Below are 16,025 nucleotides of genomic sequence, written 5' to 3'. Positions count from 1 at the left end.
AAAAAAGAACATTACACCTCAAAACACATGAGAATGAGAAGATATTTGATATTATTTTGTCTTTCCCGGGTTGTTTTTGAGACTCCACAAAGATTTAGCAGGAGAAGTCGGTAGGCTAATCCATACTTTCAATACCAAAACACTGAAAAAATAGCTTTTTTAGCTTTTGGAATTGGAGGGTCACCAATTTCCTCGCAAGTTAATACGTGAATGTGCCTGAACTAATGACGTTGAATGAGAAAAGAAATGCACGGAGGTGTCGGCGGCTTTGCAGAGAACTCATCGCGATCCAGGAATCAGAATCAGAATAAAAAAAAACTTTATTTGTCCCAAAGGGGCAATCGGGGGGGGGGGCACATGGGGTTGCAGCATCAAATTGTGAACGTCAAAGAATAAAATAAAATCTATCTATATGAATACATAAAATATAGTAATGAAATAACCGATGGATATATATATACCTCAAAAAAAAAATATATGTAAATACCAAATATATAATTGTTTTTTCATATAAAATATGTATAATACAATTTATATATGTATATAATACCAAAAATATGTAATATAATTTATATATATATATATATATTGCTCAAAAAAATAAAGGGAACACTGAAATAACACATCCTAGATCTGAGTGAATGAAATGTTCATATTAAATAATTTGTTCTTTACATGGTTGAATATGTTGACAACAAAAAACTACAAAAATGATCCATGGAAATCAAAAATATGAACCCATGAAGGTCTGGATTAAGAAGTGGAAAAACTTGGAGTTACATTATTTTTGGAGCAGTGTATACACAGTATATATATATGTGTGTGTGAATTACTGTGCAGAATTGTGCAAATTGTAAGTTAGCTGGCTCTGCATTTATGTAATAAATATATCATGAGCGGCTGGTATGGCGATGAGGGGTTTGCAGGGAATTGAGGATCTTTTTAATATTTGAGTGTTATGGAAGCGTGAGAGAGAAATCTGAGGGGTCGGACAATTATTTTGGAGCAGACCAAGGTTTTCTTATTGGGACTCCCAGTGGACGTGAATTCATTCCTACACACACTCTGAACGATAGACCTTCGAGGATTCCCAGCAACATATTCATAATAGGTGTTGTTATCTTCATGGGCGTCCATCCTTCGCTCTATTTTGTCTCTTTTCGGCAGAATCACGGAGGCTGCGATATCACACCTCTGTTGGACCTCACCATCTGTATCCAGGTTCCCACGGCGATGTGCCGATGCTCATTTATGTAGCGACTGCTGCCCACATTTCCGTGCGGCAAAACAAACGTCACAAGAATTATGTCAACATTGTAATGTTGTCTGTAAGCAAGGAGTGTATCACGATGGGGTCATTTTTATTTCGGTATTGTTGCTGTGAAATCGGGTTAGGCCCGCTTTATGGGGACTTTGATATACTTATATATAGACGACAATTTCTGCCAAACAAAACTGAAAAAAAAAAGGCTTCTTTTTTTGTTTTTTTGCAAAACACTGTCAGCTTTTTCCAACCAAACCACAACCAAACAACAAATGTGTCCCACTTTTAGCCACAAGTGTTTCATCTTGTCTCGCTCAGCTGCACGGTCTTCCTTTGTTTGGAGCTAAAAGCTTTATAGAGATTTTCACGCTGTGTGTTCTCGGTCGAGCTGGTGCAGCAGTTCAGCAAATTCTCTGCGAAAATTGTTAAAGGAAGAAACAACCGATGGAGATTTTTTTTCCCCTTCTATCTGTCTTGTCTGCTGTTATATTTATGATGCCACAATACAAGTAACAACTCTGTACAGCACCATTTTAGACCTCGTAAGATAAACATAAATATGGCATTAGCATTTTAATGTGATGGACTCAATTCAATTTAATTTAATTTAATTTAATTTAATTTAATTTAATCTAATTTAATTTAATTTAATTTAATTTAATTTAATTTAATTTAATTTTTAATCTTTTATTTTAAATTTTTAATGCTTCATTTTTATTACATACAGCATATCATTTCCAAAGCTTAAAAATAATTGGACACAATGTGAAGTGTGTTTTCGCTGTCTTGAATTTTCTGACAGCAAAATAGTCTTACATTTATTAATTCCTCTTTGAATACATAGCCGGTGGCTGTTCACAGACACTTGCGATGTGAAGGGTAATTGTTAATGAAGGGCACTGTCAAAGGCTGAGATAAAGACAATAAATGAATAAATAAATAAATACCCTATCATAGAAATGCTTAAATATTAATACATTGCTAAATCAATAATTTGATACAATCCTTGATCAAAGTAAGATCAGCAAAAATTTCAATCAAGAGAAAAAGGAATTAAAGAACGCAGAGTAGCAATAAATCAGGTGTTCAAATATTTAATTTAGCGGAGAAAACGAGGTCCCGCTTAACATCTAGCCAGGTCAAGAACATGCTGGGGTTGGGTGATGTTTCATTTTTTTTCAAACTTTAAAAGGAAAAGACACAGAGAGTTTACAGCACAAACCACCGGTAGCACTAAAAAAAAAAATTTGAGCTTTTGTCTCTTTAAGCGTGGAGGATTTCAGCGGTTATTTGTGTTTTGATTTGTCCAGTTTATTTTGAGGCTGTCTAACTGTGTGCTCCTAAAGCGCGGCTTGGCTAATACCTTTTTCTGAACTCTGAGCTCTAAATGAAATTCTAAATGAACTTGTTACTGCCGAAATCCTGAAGAAGTCTATCGGCACCTTGGATTAAAACCTTAATATTTTAAAAAAAGAAGTTTAAATCCCAGACTCTCGTCTAGCAATATGATATTATCCCTTTTTTTTTCTGCCCAACAAACATCAAGTATTGGGATTCTGGGGCACCACAAATGTAGTTAATGAGCCCGCCTACACCCCCCCCCCAACCCCACAACACACACACACACACACACACACACACACACACACAAGCCAACCACCAGAACAAGGCCTGCCATCAGCAGATAAACAAGCCACCCACACCTGAACACACACCAGTGAGCTCACCTCCTACATATCCTTTGCCCATCAGCTATCTCTGGGTTTGGCTCTGAGGCGTAGAAGCCGGCACTGCAGGAGGGCACACACCTCCACCGCTCCATCAAAAAGCCTTCCGCGCAACGTTTGCACGCCTCAACACCTGCACCTGATCCCGCACGAGACAAAAAAAAAAAAAAAAATGAGTACACCTAGTTCTCGTTTCTCTTGTTGAATTAGCTTTCGATAGCAAGCGTCGACACCGGTGACCCCTTTGACCTCTTTATCCCACCTGCACAAGTGGCGCAGGCCTGGTGGCAAGGTGTGCACGGCCCTTCCTGCTCGGCGCGGTAGAATCCCGGCGGACAGGTCCGCTGGCACCGATTCCCCTGCAGACTGGAGCGGGCGGAGAGAGCATGTGGCACAGTGACACACACAGCCAATCACGTGACGCGGTAAAAAATGACTCACTGCCATTTGACTGCAGGCTCGGTTTTCCAACCCACAGCCGAACGCCGCCACCACCACCACCACCACCACCACCACCACAAGCACCGGGGGGAACTGACTCAGTGAATATTGTATTCTGGAATCCTCTAGCCAAACAACAAGGTGAATTTATGAGAGATGTTTGCTTCCTTCCTGTGTTCCTACGATGATATCGCGAAATAGAAAGCGGGTTACATTTTTAGCCGTGCGCGGAAGAGCGGAGATAACATGAGGATACGCTGCTTAAAATATTGCCTTCTAAAAGTAATAACGCTTGGCGGGGTACGTATGTGGGGGAGAATGTGTAATCTGGAAAGCCGGGAGAGCGGCGGCAGTGTTTACCCAGCAGTTAATTCAAGCCTCATCAGAGAGTTTGTTTCACCTTGTGTCGGGTTCGCATTCTGTGCAAACGCTGTAGGAGGTGCACCTCAAGCAGTTTTCCCTGCACTTTCTGCACACATTTGCATCTGCGGGGAAATCAAACAATACACACCGAATACACACCGCAGTGATTAATCAGTCTTACTCACACACGCACACACACACACACTTCCAACGCATTTCCACCAAGCAGCTGTAAACCTCTTATCTATAAAGGTTCGATTGAAGGTATTAAATAGGGGGGGGGGGAAAGGTTAATAAACGGAAGATGTTATAAAATCAGAGACCAATAAAATAATTAACTCTTTTTTTTTTTATGTTACAGATGCTGGATTTTATTGGTAGGCTGCATTATACGTGTTTAACAGATGGTGAACAGTAAAGTATAACATAACTTTATTATTTAGGTAACTACAAAACATAGCAATATTGGTAATTAGCTCGTCTCTTTCATTACAAGCATTATACATAAACATAAACATACTATATTCATATTTATTGATACTTTAACTGTTACGCTGCTGTGACAAAAGGATTTCCTCTACGGGGATCAATAAAGTATATCTTATCTTATCTTATCTTATCTTATCTTATCTTATCTTATCTTATCTTATCTTATCTTATCTTAACTATCCTCACTTTACTTTGCCTTATCTTATCTTATCTTATCTTATCTTATCTTATCTTATCTTATCTTATCTTATCTTATCTTACCTTAACTATCCTCACTTTACTTTGCCTTATCTTATCTTATCTTATCTTATCTTATCTTATCTTATCTTATCTTATCTTATCTTACCTTAACTATCCTCACTTTACTTTGCCTTATCTTATCTTATCTTATCTTATCTTATCTTATCTTATCTTATCTTATCTTATCTTATCTTATACAATTATGAAGCATTGAGAAAATAACAACATTGTAACTGTATATCCAGACTACTGAGTGCACCTGAATATAAGCCGCATCAGCTAAAAATAACCAAATAAATACGTGTTCATATATTTCTTTACTTGTCTATCAGCCTTGTTTACGTACTTGTCCATTAGCCGCAGGTGTCCACGTTGTAACGTGAGATATTTACACAAAAACATTATTTTTAACTTAATATTGTCAGAATTGATCGGCCGCAGAATTTCACTGTAATTTCATTGGTTCGATGTGACAAGGCTCAATGTTTCGGCGTCGTGAAGCTTGTTAAACCAAGAAATATCCATATATTAGCCGCATCGCTGTTTAAGCCGCGTGTGGAAAAAGTAGCGGCTTATAGTCCGGATATTACGGTCTTTCAACAATCAAAGATAAGATAAGATAAGATAAGATAAGATAAGATAAACTTTATTGATCTCCATAAGGGAAATTCTACTGTCACAGCAGCATAACAGTTATGGTGTCAATAGATATGAATATAAATATACATATAGAGACAATTGAAAGATTGTCTATTTTTGTCATTGATTTTGTCACCCTTTTTATGCTTCTATCCTTGTTGTTTTAGTTGTCTATTTTCACCCTTAATGTTAATTTTTTTCCATTTATTGTCCATTCTTATCCTTAATGTTGTTGTTGTTGTTCTCTCTGCTGACTATTTGTCTATTTTAATCGTCTTCTAATGTCTCTTTATTTATATTTCCATTCATATTTCCGACACAATAACTGTAACTCTTATCTTATCTTATCTTATCTTATCTTATCTTATCTTATCTTATCTTATCTTATCATATCTTATCTTATCTTATCTTATCTTATCTTATCTTATCTCATCTTATCTTATCTTATCTTATCTTATCTTGTTAAAATACCGTAATTTACGGACTATAAGCCGCTGGCCGCTCCAGGAGGTGCGTATCCCATATAAATAATGTACACATAAATTTATTATACAGTTATTTTTAGCCTGTGCAGCGTCTGTAATCCGGATAATACTGTAACAATGTTGTTATATTCTCAATGCTTCATAATTGTATAAGATAAGATAAGATAAGATAAGATAAGATAAGATAAGATAAGATAAGATAAGATAAGATAAGCCAAGATAAGATAAGATAAGATAAGATAAGATAAGATAAGATAAGATAAGATAGCAAAAGACATCCACGAATTAACAGCAGAGAGAACAATAACAATAACATCAAGGATAAGAATGGACAACAGAATGGAAAATAAAAGACAGTAAGGGTGAAAATAGAAAACCAAAACAACAACGACAAAGACAGAAACATAAACAGAGTGACAATAGCAATGACAAAAATAAACAAAAATAAGCAGGATGCAAATGGGCCGAGACCAACAAGGATAAAACATCATTCAATGATCTCCATTGATGTTTCCAGTAAAGGTGAACACGATGCCATCTTTCAAAGCGTTACCGATTATCATGATGAGGTATTGCATTGTGGATGAAATTGCAAAAATGAATAGAGAAATAGTCCCGATCAGAAATCCTACCATGGTCAAGGTAGTGTTTGTCCCCGCAGATGGCCGTGCAGGTGTTGGTGCCCTCGGTCAGGAAATGTCCGGGCGTACAGAGAGTGCACTGGTCACTCCGGCTCCCCGTGCAGCTCTCGCACGAGGAGTAGCACCTCTTACAGCGTCGGCGGTCACCCCAGAATCCCCTCGGACACTCGGATACGCACCTCCTGGACACGCGCCGAAGCACAAAGAGGACAAGAAGAACTCAATTAGGGAATGGGGGAGCAGAAAATGAATTCTGGCTCACTCTTCAGCAATCGAGGGGAAACAATTTCAATCCTTTTTTTTTTTTTTTAAATTGAAGTCTAGTCGAGTGACATTTACGCACGTTACAAATCATCTCATCCGACATCTCGACATGCTTTCCGAAAAGCAAATATGAAATAATATTTGCTCCAGTCCATACATTACAACAGCAATATCATAGATTTCAATCTAACTATGCCTTTTAAAAAAGACCATGTTACAAAACAATAAGATTGTTTATTAAGAATATCAGTTAACTCAATTGAACGGTTAAATATGTCGTAATGAGAAACCTATAGCAATTAACACCCTTGAACTGATTTCACCTTTTTATTTTATTTTATTTTATTTTATTATTTTTTTAATTTTTATTTTATTTTATTTTATTTTATTTTATTATTTATTTTATTTTATTTTATTTTATTTTCATTTAATTTATTTTACAATTGAAAAAAACAAAACAAATGCAAAAATCATTCTTTTTCTAGCCAAGTCACATTTACATATGTCACATTACAAATCATCTTATTTGACTCAACATGTTTTCCAAAAAGCAAATATGAAATAATAGATAATAAGATTGTTTAACAAAACAGTTGGATGATGTAATTAAACTGTCAAATGAGTTGTAATGAGAAACTGTATTTTGTGCATAAGCCAGAGAGGCTAACAGCCTTGTACTGATTTCTCTTTATTTGATTTCATTTTATTTCAAATTTGGAAAAAAAAGAAAAAACAAATGCAAAAATCTTTTTTTTTCTAGTCAAGTCGCATTTTTATATGTCACAATACAAATCATCTCATCTGACTCAACATGTTTTCCAAATAGCAAATATATGATATAATTGTTCGTTAAAAATGTCAGTTAACATAATTACATTTTAATATTTAGCGCAAGCCATAGTGACTCACACCCTTGTTCTGAATTCATCTTAAAAATTTTATTTTATTCTATTTTATTTTATTTTATTTTATTTTACATTTGAAAACAACAAAACAAAGGATAAATCATTTTTTTCTAATCAATTCACATTTACATATGTCACATTACAAATCATCTCATCTGACTCAACATGTTTTCCAAAAAGCAAATATGAAATAATATATGGTAAAATTGTCCATTAAAAATGTCAGTTAACAGAATTTAATTTTAATAGGTAGCGCAAGCCATAGTGACTCACACCCTTGTACTGAATTCATCTTAACAAATGTATTTTATTTTATTTTATTTTATTTTATTTTATTGTATTTTATTTTATTTTATTTTATTTTATTTTATTTTATTTTTAAAAGCAAGGCAAAATGCAAAAATCCATTCTTGCAAAGGCTTTAGGCGTGTTCCTCTGTCGTACATGTCGCCGTACTGTGAATTCTGGATGCACCAGTGTCCTTCTTCCATACTAACCTTGTGATGTTTTTGAACTTGAGGAAAAAGTGCGAGCATGTGACACAGTGCTGGGGGCCGGGCCCCTCACAACCATCGTCACCGCATTCCGGGTCACACGGTCCTCGGAAGGGCAAATATTTGCAAAGTTAGTGAACCGTCACGTCAACAACAGTTACGGCTGATTTACATTAAAACGTCGGCAGACATAAACCTTAAATCCGCTTTTTAGTGCATTTAGCCGCCGTCTGACAGGCCGGCGCCGGCAACAAGGGGCAAAAACGCGATCCGGAGAACCATGACTCACCACTGTATTCTTCGGCGGAGTCATCATCCGGCGGTATCTCAGCTGATCGGGCTCGCCGGCGATGGGGGATGGGATACGGCTGCTCTGCGGTGCCATAAATCACCAGAGACCACTCCTTTAGGATTCCTTTGAACCCACCAAGAAACAGAAAGAAAGCCGGATAAGAACCTCATCCCGAGAGACCCGCACTTCTAACTGCCGTTCTCGCTGACGCCTAGAAAACTGAGATGTTACGCGTAAAAAAAAAAAAGAGTAGACCTTTCTCAGGGTTTTCTCTTTTTCCAGAAGGAGTATCCTGGATTTTCAAGGTCCACTCCCCCGCCGCCTGCTCCCCCCAGGAGTGAACCGTCATGAATTCCCAGTCGTGAAATCCCTCACTGGAGTTGTCCAGAGGTCTAAACCAAAAAAACAAAACAAAACAAAACAAATGTACGTTAGTGGTGCATCGTACAGTTGGATGAAATAAAAAAAAAAAAATTCAAAAACCAACACAAACTGGTTTTCGAATAGCGGTAAATGTCTGTTTACGGGAAGAAAAACTGCTTGGATTTATGTTTATTTACATAGTGTGGAAGGCTTGTTGAGCCGCATTTTGTAATAACGGTGCATTTTGTAATAAACGTCCAAAATGTAATAACTTTTTCATTTCATTTTGTAATAAAGCCGCATTTTGTAATAAACTGCCGCATTTTGTAATAAATTTTGCCACATTATGTAATAGGTTATTACATTTTGAGAAGATTATTACAAAATGCACTTGCAACTGTTTTATTCTCTAGGAAATGTAATAACATGGTGCATTATGTAATAACAATTCTAAAGCATAGTTCATTTGTTTGTTAATTGTATTTTATTTTACTTTAAAGTATTTGTAAAAACTAGGCCTATTATTAGTATCATTGTATTAGCATCGTAGCAGTACTTAGCAATTACTATCAGTACACTATTCAAAGGTTGCATTAACAGAGAATATTCTATAAATTCCATGTTATTACATTTCCTAGAGAATAAAAAAGTTGCATTTTGCAATAATCTTCTCAAAATGTAATAAGTTATTACATAATGCGGCAAAATTTATTACAAAATGCGTTGGGGCAGTTTATTACAAAATGCAGCAGTTTATTATAAAATGTGGCTTCATTACAAAATGAAATGAAAAAGTTATTACATTTTGGACATTTAATACAAAATGCACCGTTATTACAAAATGCGGCTCAACAAGGCTTCAGACAGCAGCCGCCCTGAGAGGCTTCTAGAAAACACTTCAAATCTGACAGCGTCGCTGATCTGATCCTTGCAAAAGAAAAATAAGAGGAAGAAGAATCCAGTCCGGTCCAGTAGGATTAGAAAAAAAATAATCCAGCGGTTTATCTATTAATTTAAAATTATGCTGATGTTCAGACGAGTTCCCGTTGCTCTGCTGAGACAATTACTCGTCATTGCTTGTTTTCATCAATTGTAATAATTTTAATTGAAATTTGAAAAAAAACAAGTTTATGAAAATGTTGTGACGCCGGCATTAAATAGAGCTCTATTTTCAAACTACCGTTGAACTCCGATTCAAACAGGGTTTATTTTTTCCATTTAAGTATTTTCTGCTTAAGAAATGCATTGATTTAAAAGTAAATGCTAAAAGTCATAAGAGAGAGATGGGATCAGGTCGGGTCAGAACATCGTCGGGATACAAGAAATTAACTTAAAAGGTTCCAGACGGATTTAAAAAGAAAAAAAACATTTTTTTTTTCCTAATTAATTCTGTCTGGTTATTGTCATTCAGCAAATGCTTTTCAGACAATGGGGATTTTTTTTTTTTTTTTTTTTTTTTTACAGAATGACCTTGACAGTCGCCGAGACCACAGTTTATCAATAAAAAAATTAGGAATATCTCGACGACATTTGACGCTCCTGAACGCGGAAGCGCCGATGCACTTGGCACGTTCACTCTTTTCGCCTAAACCCCTCCGAAGGAAAAGAAATTATTTTACGGGGGAAACTTGCCAGGACACGGATTCCCTTGAAACATCACGTGGGCCCCGAAACTGATTATCCCCGTCTGTTTGCACCCCCCCTTAACTTCCAGGCTTAAGCAGCGTGGGGTTTAATGCCGCGCTGTATAAATGTTATTGACAGATCGCTGCCAGTAAACATGATGCAAGTTCCCTGCAGAAAGTGTGCAAAGTGTGAATTTCCTTCTTTTTTAAAAACATTTAAATTCCACTGGCTTCCAATCAGTTGATTTTTAATTATTTCTCCCGATTTTTTTAGCTGTATTTCCGCACCCAGTTGGAATTTTTTTGCCTTCAAATCAGTTGAAATGACTAATATGAAAAATGAGATGACGCGATGGAGTTAAAGTGACTTTTTGGCTGCATTTTTAGTTCAGTCATTTCCTCTCGCGGGGGCTCCTCATTACCTGTGAGCTAGAAGCTGCGACACCGTGCCTGCAGGTGATGTGAGTGTGATTGAAAGGTCACCGCGGCGACCGCAAATGACGGTAACGCGGACAACGACATGCTCCACATAAACAACATGCTGCAGGGACTCGCTGGCGCAGCCTTTGGTGTCGTACACAGATGTCAAAACAGAGCCCGGATTGAAAGTTCTGTGGAGAGAGAGAGGGAGGGAGAGGGGGGGGGTAAAAAATAAAGATAATACGCGGTGAGCGGCGGGGATAAAAGACGAGTCAGAAAACAAGAACAAAAGAGCTGGAGAGAAAATGGCGACCATTAAAGAATCAGTGCGAGGAAGAATCCGTGTGAGAAGTCAGACAGAAATAGATAAGAATGTTATAAAGAAAAGGTGGAAATCAAGGGAAGCCTCAAATCAAAGCACAGATCTCTCCGTGTGTGTGTGTGTGTGTGTGTGTGTGTGTGTGTGAATGCGATACCTGTTTGGTTCCTGAATGGGAGCCTTCACCGTGCACACATGCTGCAAGGGAACGTGCCTCCATTCCTCAGCCTCTTTCACCATGCTCTCAGCATCCAGCAGGCCAAAGCCGTACAGGTGGCTTACTGACACACACACACACACACACACACACACACACACACACACACACATAAACATCACATTAGCACATTAGCCGGGGCATAAAAGGAGCTGTAGTTTGTAATAACTTCACAGACTCCTGGGACTTGGTAGGCATTTATCACTGTTCTGCTCACAGCATCTCATTAGTTCGTACGTGTGCTGTTTTATAGTTTTCCTAAAAAGAGCTGAGAGAACATTTACCAAAATGTGCTTATCAAGCCCAAGTTATCTCAGTTCCCATTCTTTATTATTACAAGTCATTATAACTTTGGCCGGGGTTGGGTTTGAAATAAATAAGTAATGAATAATTGGTCTTTCTTTCCTAATTGCATGAAAATATTGGAAGGCGAAGAATGAATGGATTCAGAATTCAATGCGATGTGAAGCCGACCAATCGGGTTTGTTTGAGACCCATCGGCCTGATAAGGATGCAAACGTGCTGTTTTATTTTTAACATATCGTATTATCCCAAACACACCCTGCCATGATGGACTTACATCTAACAATGAGGAATTCTACTTTATATTTTCACTCTTTATTTTGGGGATATCATATATTTTTATCATGTATTTTGGGGATATCATATTATCCCCAAAAAGCCCTGCCATGATGGACTTATATCTAACAATGAGGAATTCTACTTTATATTTTCACTCTTTTTTGGGGGGATATCATATTATATATTTTGGGGATATCATATATTTTTATCATATATTTTGGGGATATCATATTATCCCCAACACACCCTGCCATGATGGACTAACATCTAACAATGAGGAATTCTACTTTACATTTTCACTCTTTTTTTTTTTTTTTTGTTAGTGTTGTTGGTTGTGCGGCTTAGAATAATTGTGTAAACAACATCAGGTGCAAACATGGCGGGAACAGCAGAATTGAAATGAGGGCTGTGTTTGATGTAATGTTTGGCTGGAAAGCAGAACGACAGCGCAAGATGAATTTCAAGCTCATGAAAACCGGAGTTGCATTTAATTCGTTGAACCAAAGCAAAGGAAGATGAATAATACCAGAAAGAAATTCATCATTTGAGTCCATATCGATATAGTGGGCGACGCAGTCGGTAAGATTATAAGAATACTGTTTACTGCGGTAGAAAACCTGACGTCTTTTTCTATATATTTTTTATTACTCTGGAAAAAAAAAACCCAAACAAATAACCCCGGCCTCTTCAACACAAACATAGTGAGCCGTGTGGCATATTAACTGATTGCACATTAATAATCGATCGATACACTCCTCTGCTTCAACGCCGGCCTTGCAGTGGCAGCGCACGTGTCCTTGGAGCTGCACGAGCGTATTTTTGGACTGCCTGCACCTGAGGAGGTTTGATTAGAGGCCAGGTTGGCGGGGGTCGCTTCACCACACCGATGCCCGACTGCTCATTCTTCATGTGTGAAGCCCTCAGAACTCAAGGCCGAGGGTTATTTATTTCGATAAAAAAATTAAAAAAACATTTTTTTTTTGTTCTGTCTTCTCAAAAGTCTAGTGTCATGTCATGAACCAGAAACAGAATAAATCGAATATCTATAATCTACAATAATAAATACATAATGTGTAATTTTATACATGAAAAAAATAAATAAATCTATCTATCTATCTATCTATCTATCTATCTATCTATCTATCTATCTATCTATCTATCTATCTATCTATCTATCTATCTATCTATCTATCTATCTACAAGAATAAATACATTATGTGTAATCTTATATATTTAAAAAATATATGTAAATATATCACACATATATATAATCTATCTATCAATAATAATAAATACATGTGTAATTTTATATATTCAAAAATATATTTGCATGTGTATAGATATAATATATTATCTATCCATCTATAATAATACATAATCAATGTGATTTTATGTATAAAAAATCTATCTATCTATCTATCTATCTATCTATCTATCTATCTATCTATCTATCTATCTATCTATATATATATATATATATATACATATACACACACACACACACACATATATATATACATATATATATATGTATATATATATATATAAACAGAGAGAGAGAAGCAGAGCAAGATGTTAAGATCTGTAGAAATGTTGATATATGTGCATCATGTGTAATATTTCAGATAAACACATTTATTGAGTTTCATTTTATGAATGCATATTAATCTCACAAAGGATCGCCGATTCGACCTTTTGTAGACGTAAATGTATTAATGAGCACTTTTTGAAAAATGTGTAGACGCTAATGTTCTGGTACTTTCCCATTTTCTTAGAACCGCTTTTGCTATCATTTGTCACATTTGTGAGAGTAACATCATTTCTTGGTGATGCCGAGTTCAATTCTTGCCACAATTAAGGTTATTCCTTGATAAATGTGTGTTTTTCGTATTAGTCATAATGACTCGGTGCCATTTAGTTATTGCCTTCACAGCTGAGACAATAATCAGTACATATCAACGCACACAACCGACCGCCATAGATCAGTATTAAGATCCCAAAAGTCTGATCAATGCATTCATCATTAATATATCTCCAGAATTTGGCCCCTGGATCTACCTTCATATCCGGCTCCGTTGCGGCGCCAATCAGTGGCTGCCAGATGATGAGCTTTTGATGTTCTCACAATAATATGCTGTACATCCCTCCAGGTGAGCGAAGGGCTGAGAAAAGGTCAAACAGAAAGGGAAAAAAAAAAAAACACAGCGTACTCAAATGATCTCATGGAGTCTGGTGTGCAATGTGTGTGAGGGCAGTGTGTGTACTTGGCTTCCAGAGCGAGAGCGATGATCCCCGCGGCCAGGGAGGAGGACAGCGAGGATGTTGGTTTCACCCTGCTGCAACCATGCTGCGGACCCAAGGTCACCTGAGAAGGTCAAATGATCGATGATCGGTGAAACTTTTTTATTCTGGACCGTAAACCCCCTTACCAGGCGATGATAATGACTCTAATACAAAGTCCACTATGCATTTTATATAAATTCTTAAAATAATTGCGAGTCATTTTTTTAAACCCCAAATTTTTATTTTTATTTTTATTTTTATTTTTATTTTTATTTTTATTTTTATTTTTATTTTTATTTTTATTTTTATTTTTATTTTTATTTTTTTAATTTTTATTTTTATTTTTATTTTTATTTTTATTTTTATTTTTTTAATTTTAATTTTAATTTTAATTTTAATTTTAATTTTAATTTTAATTTTAATTTTAATTTTTATTTTTATTTTTATTTTTATTTTTATTTTTATTTTTATTTTGCGTCATTCAATATATGGCTCAATTTTTTTTTTTGTGACTTTTATTTTAAGAGGGCAACGCTATACACTGTTCCAAAACAAACTAAAAAAAAAAACACTAGAATAATACATCCTAGATCTAAAATGAATGAAATATTCTTGTTAAATACTTTGTTCTTTACGTAGTTGAATGTGTTGACAACAAAATCATGCAAATATGATCAATGGAAATAAAATGTATGAACCCACGGAGGTCTGGATTTGGAGTCACACTCAGAATTAAAATGGAAAAACACACTACAGGTTGATCCAATGTTGATATAATGTCCATAAAACAAGTCAAAATGAATCAGTGTTGCTTCAGTCCGATTTCAGAGAAGTGTGATTGTCTTGGAATAACATTGTGTAGTTTTTTTGAGCAGTATATATATATATACATTTTATTGTCACTTTCTCAGAATAATTGCTCGAGTCATTTAAAAAAAATTTTTTTTTTCAATCAACTCATTGAACATATAGCTTAATTTTTTGTGTCTTCTGAAAAACTTGAATAAATGACTTGTGTGATTATTTTAAGAAGGCAACAATATAATAACTTTGTGTAGAAGGAAAAAAAAAAAGGGACAAAATATTTGAAAAATCCTGCAAAAATAATCCTGTAGAAAAGTTATGAAGGCATTGAAAGCTTGCGTCTTCTTTATATGACCTGGACACAACTGCTGGACAAATAATATAAAAAGAAAATAACTTGGAAAAAGGAAAAAAATAAAAAACACCCATGTCAAGTTTTACTTAAGTTTGTATTTTCTCTTTTCATTAACCGTCAAATACTTTTAATAATACGAAAGCACTCAGTTCAGGGTCTTTCGTTGTCAAAGCTTGTCTTAGCAACCAGACTTGTTTGGTTGCCATGGCGACATCAAACATGTTTCCTGTTTGCCGAGTAAAATTATGGAAGTGTTCAGATCAGATAAACATTATTGATCCCCATAGGGGTAATTCTTTTGTCACAGCAGTATATAGTGTCAGTAAATATGAAAATAAATATAAATTAGAAAACAGCAAAAGACAAATAAATAGACAGCAGAGAGAACAACAACAAGGATGAGAATGGACAACTGAATAAAAAAAATTAATAAAATAAATAAAAAAAAGACAGTTACGGGGAAAATAGTCAACCAACACAACAACAGGGCTGGGAATATAAACATGATCCGGGAACCTTCAGCTTCCAAATTCAAGAAACAAACACTATTCTGAGTCCGAACCCCGACTTCGTTCCTCGCCGCCTCCACTCACCATCTCCTCCGCGGCTCCTCCGGCGTGAGCCGCCGCCAGCGTGGACGAGCACTTTTCCGAGAAAGCGGGCCGGTATCCGAGCCCGGTGCCGGCGCTGATGGAGATGGTGTAGATGCTGCCGCTGTAGCCGTCGCAGGAGCAGTGGTCTCCCCTTTGACCGCCGTCGCCAGTTGCCCACACGAACAACGAACCCTTCCCACGCCGGCCCTGGAATTAATGG

At 36.2% G+C, this 16,025-nt stretch overlaps 1 protein-coding gene across 1 annotated transcript in view; it reads right to left on the bottom strand.

Annotated features, from left to right (window-relative positions):
* Nucleotides 1-16,025, bottom strand: part of pcsk5a (proprotein convertase subtilisin/kexin type 5a) — a 50,791-nt gene that overhangs the window by 28,607 nt on the left and 6,159 nt on the right. Inside the window, exons 8-19 of the mRNA XM_086152992.1 lie at nt 15,806-16,012; nt 14,035-14,135; nt 13,829-13,932; nt 11,129-11,252; nt 10,655-10,843; nt 8,500-8,636; nt 8,242-8,367; nt 7,956-8,058; nt 6,281-6,471; nt 3,833-3,917; nt 3,254-3,357; nt 2,992-3,130 (exon numbers count right to left, since the gene is read on the bottom strand). Coding sequence (XP_086009118.1) covers nt 2,992-3,130; nt 3,254-3,357; nt 3,833-3,917; nt 6,281-6,471; nt 7,956-8,058; nt 8,242-8,367; nt 8,500-8,636; nt 10,655-10,843; nt 11,129-11,252; nt 13,829-13,932; nt 14,035-14,135; nt 15,806-16,012 — 1,610 coding nt within the window. The remainder of the gene's footprint in view (nt 1-2,991; nt 3,131-3,253; nt 3,358-3,832; nt 3,918-6,280; nt 6,472-7,955; nt 8,059-8,241; nt 8,368-8,499; nt 8,637-10,654; nt 10,844-11,128; nt 11,253-13,828; nt 13,933-14,034; nt 14,136-15,805; nt 16,013-16,025) is intronic.

Source organism: Fistularia commersonii, chromosome 9 (assembly GCF_037954325.1).
Source record: "Fistularia commersonii isolate RoL2024-O1a breed Wild chromosome 9, RoL_Fcom_v1.0, whole genome shotgun sequence".
Taxonomy (NCBI): domain Eukaryota; kingdom Metazoa; phylum Chordata; class Actinopteri; order Syngnathiformes; family Fistulariidae; genus Fistularia; species Fistularia commersonii.
Note: the sequence above shows the minus strand (reverse complement) of the source record. Positions and strands in the feature narration are given on the sequence as shown.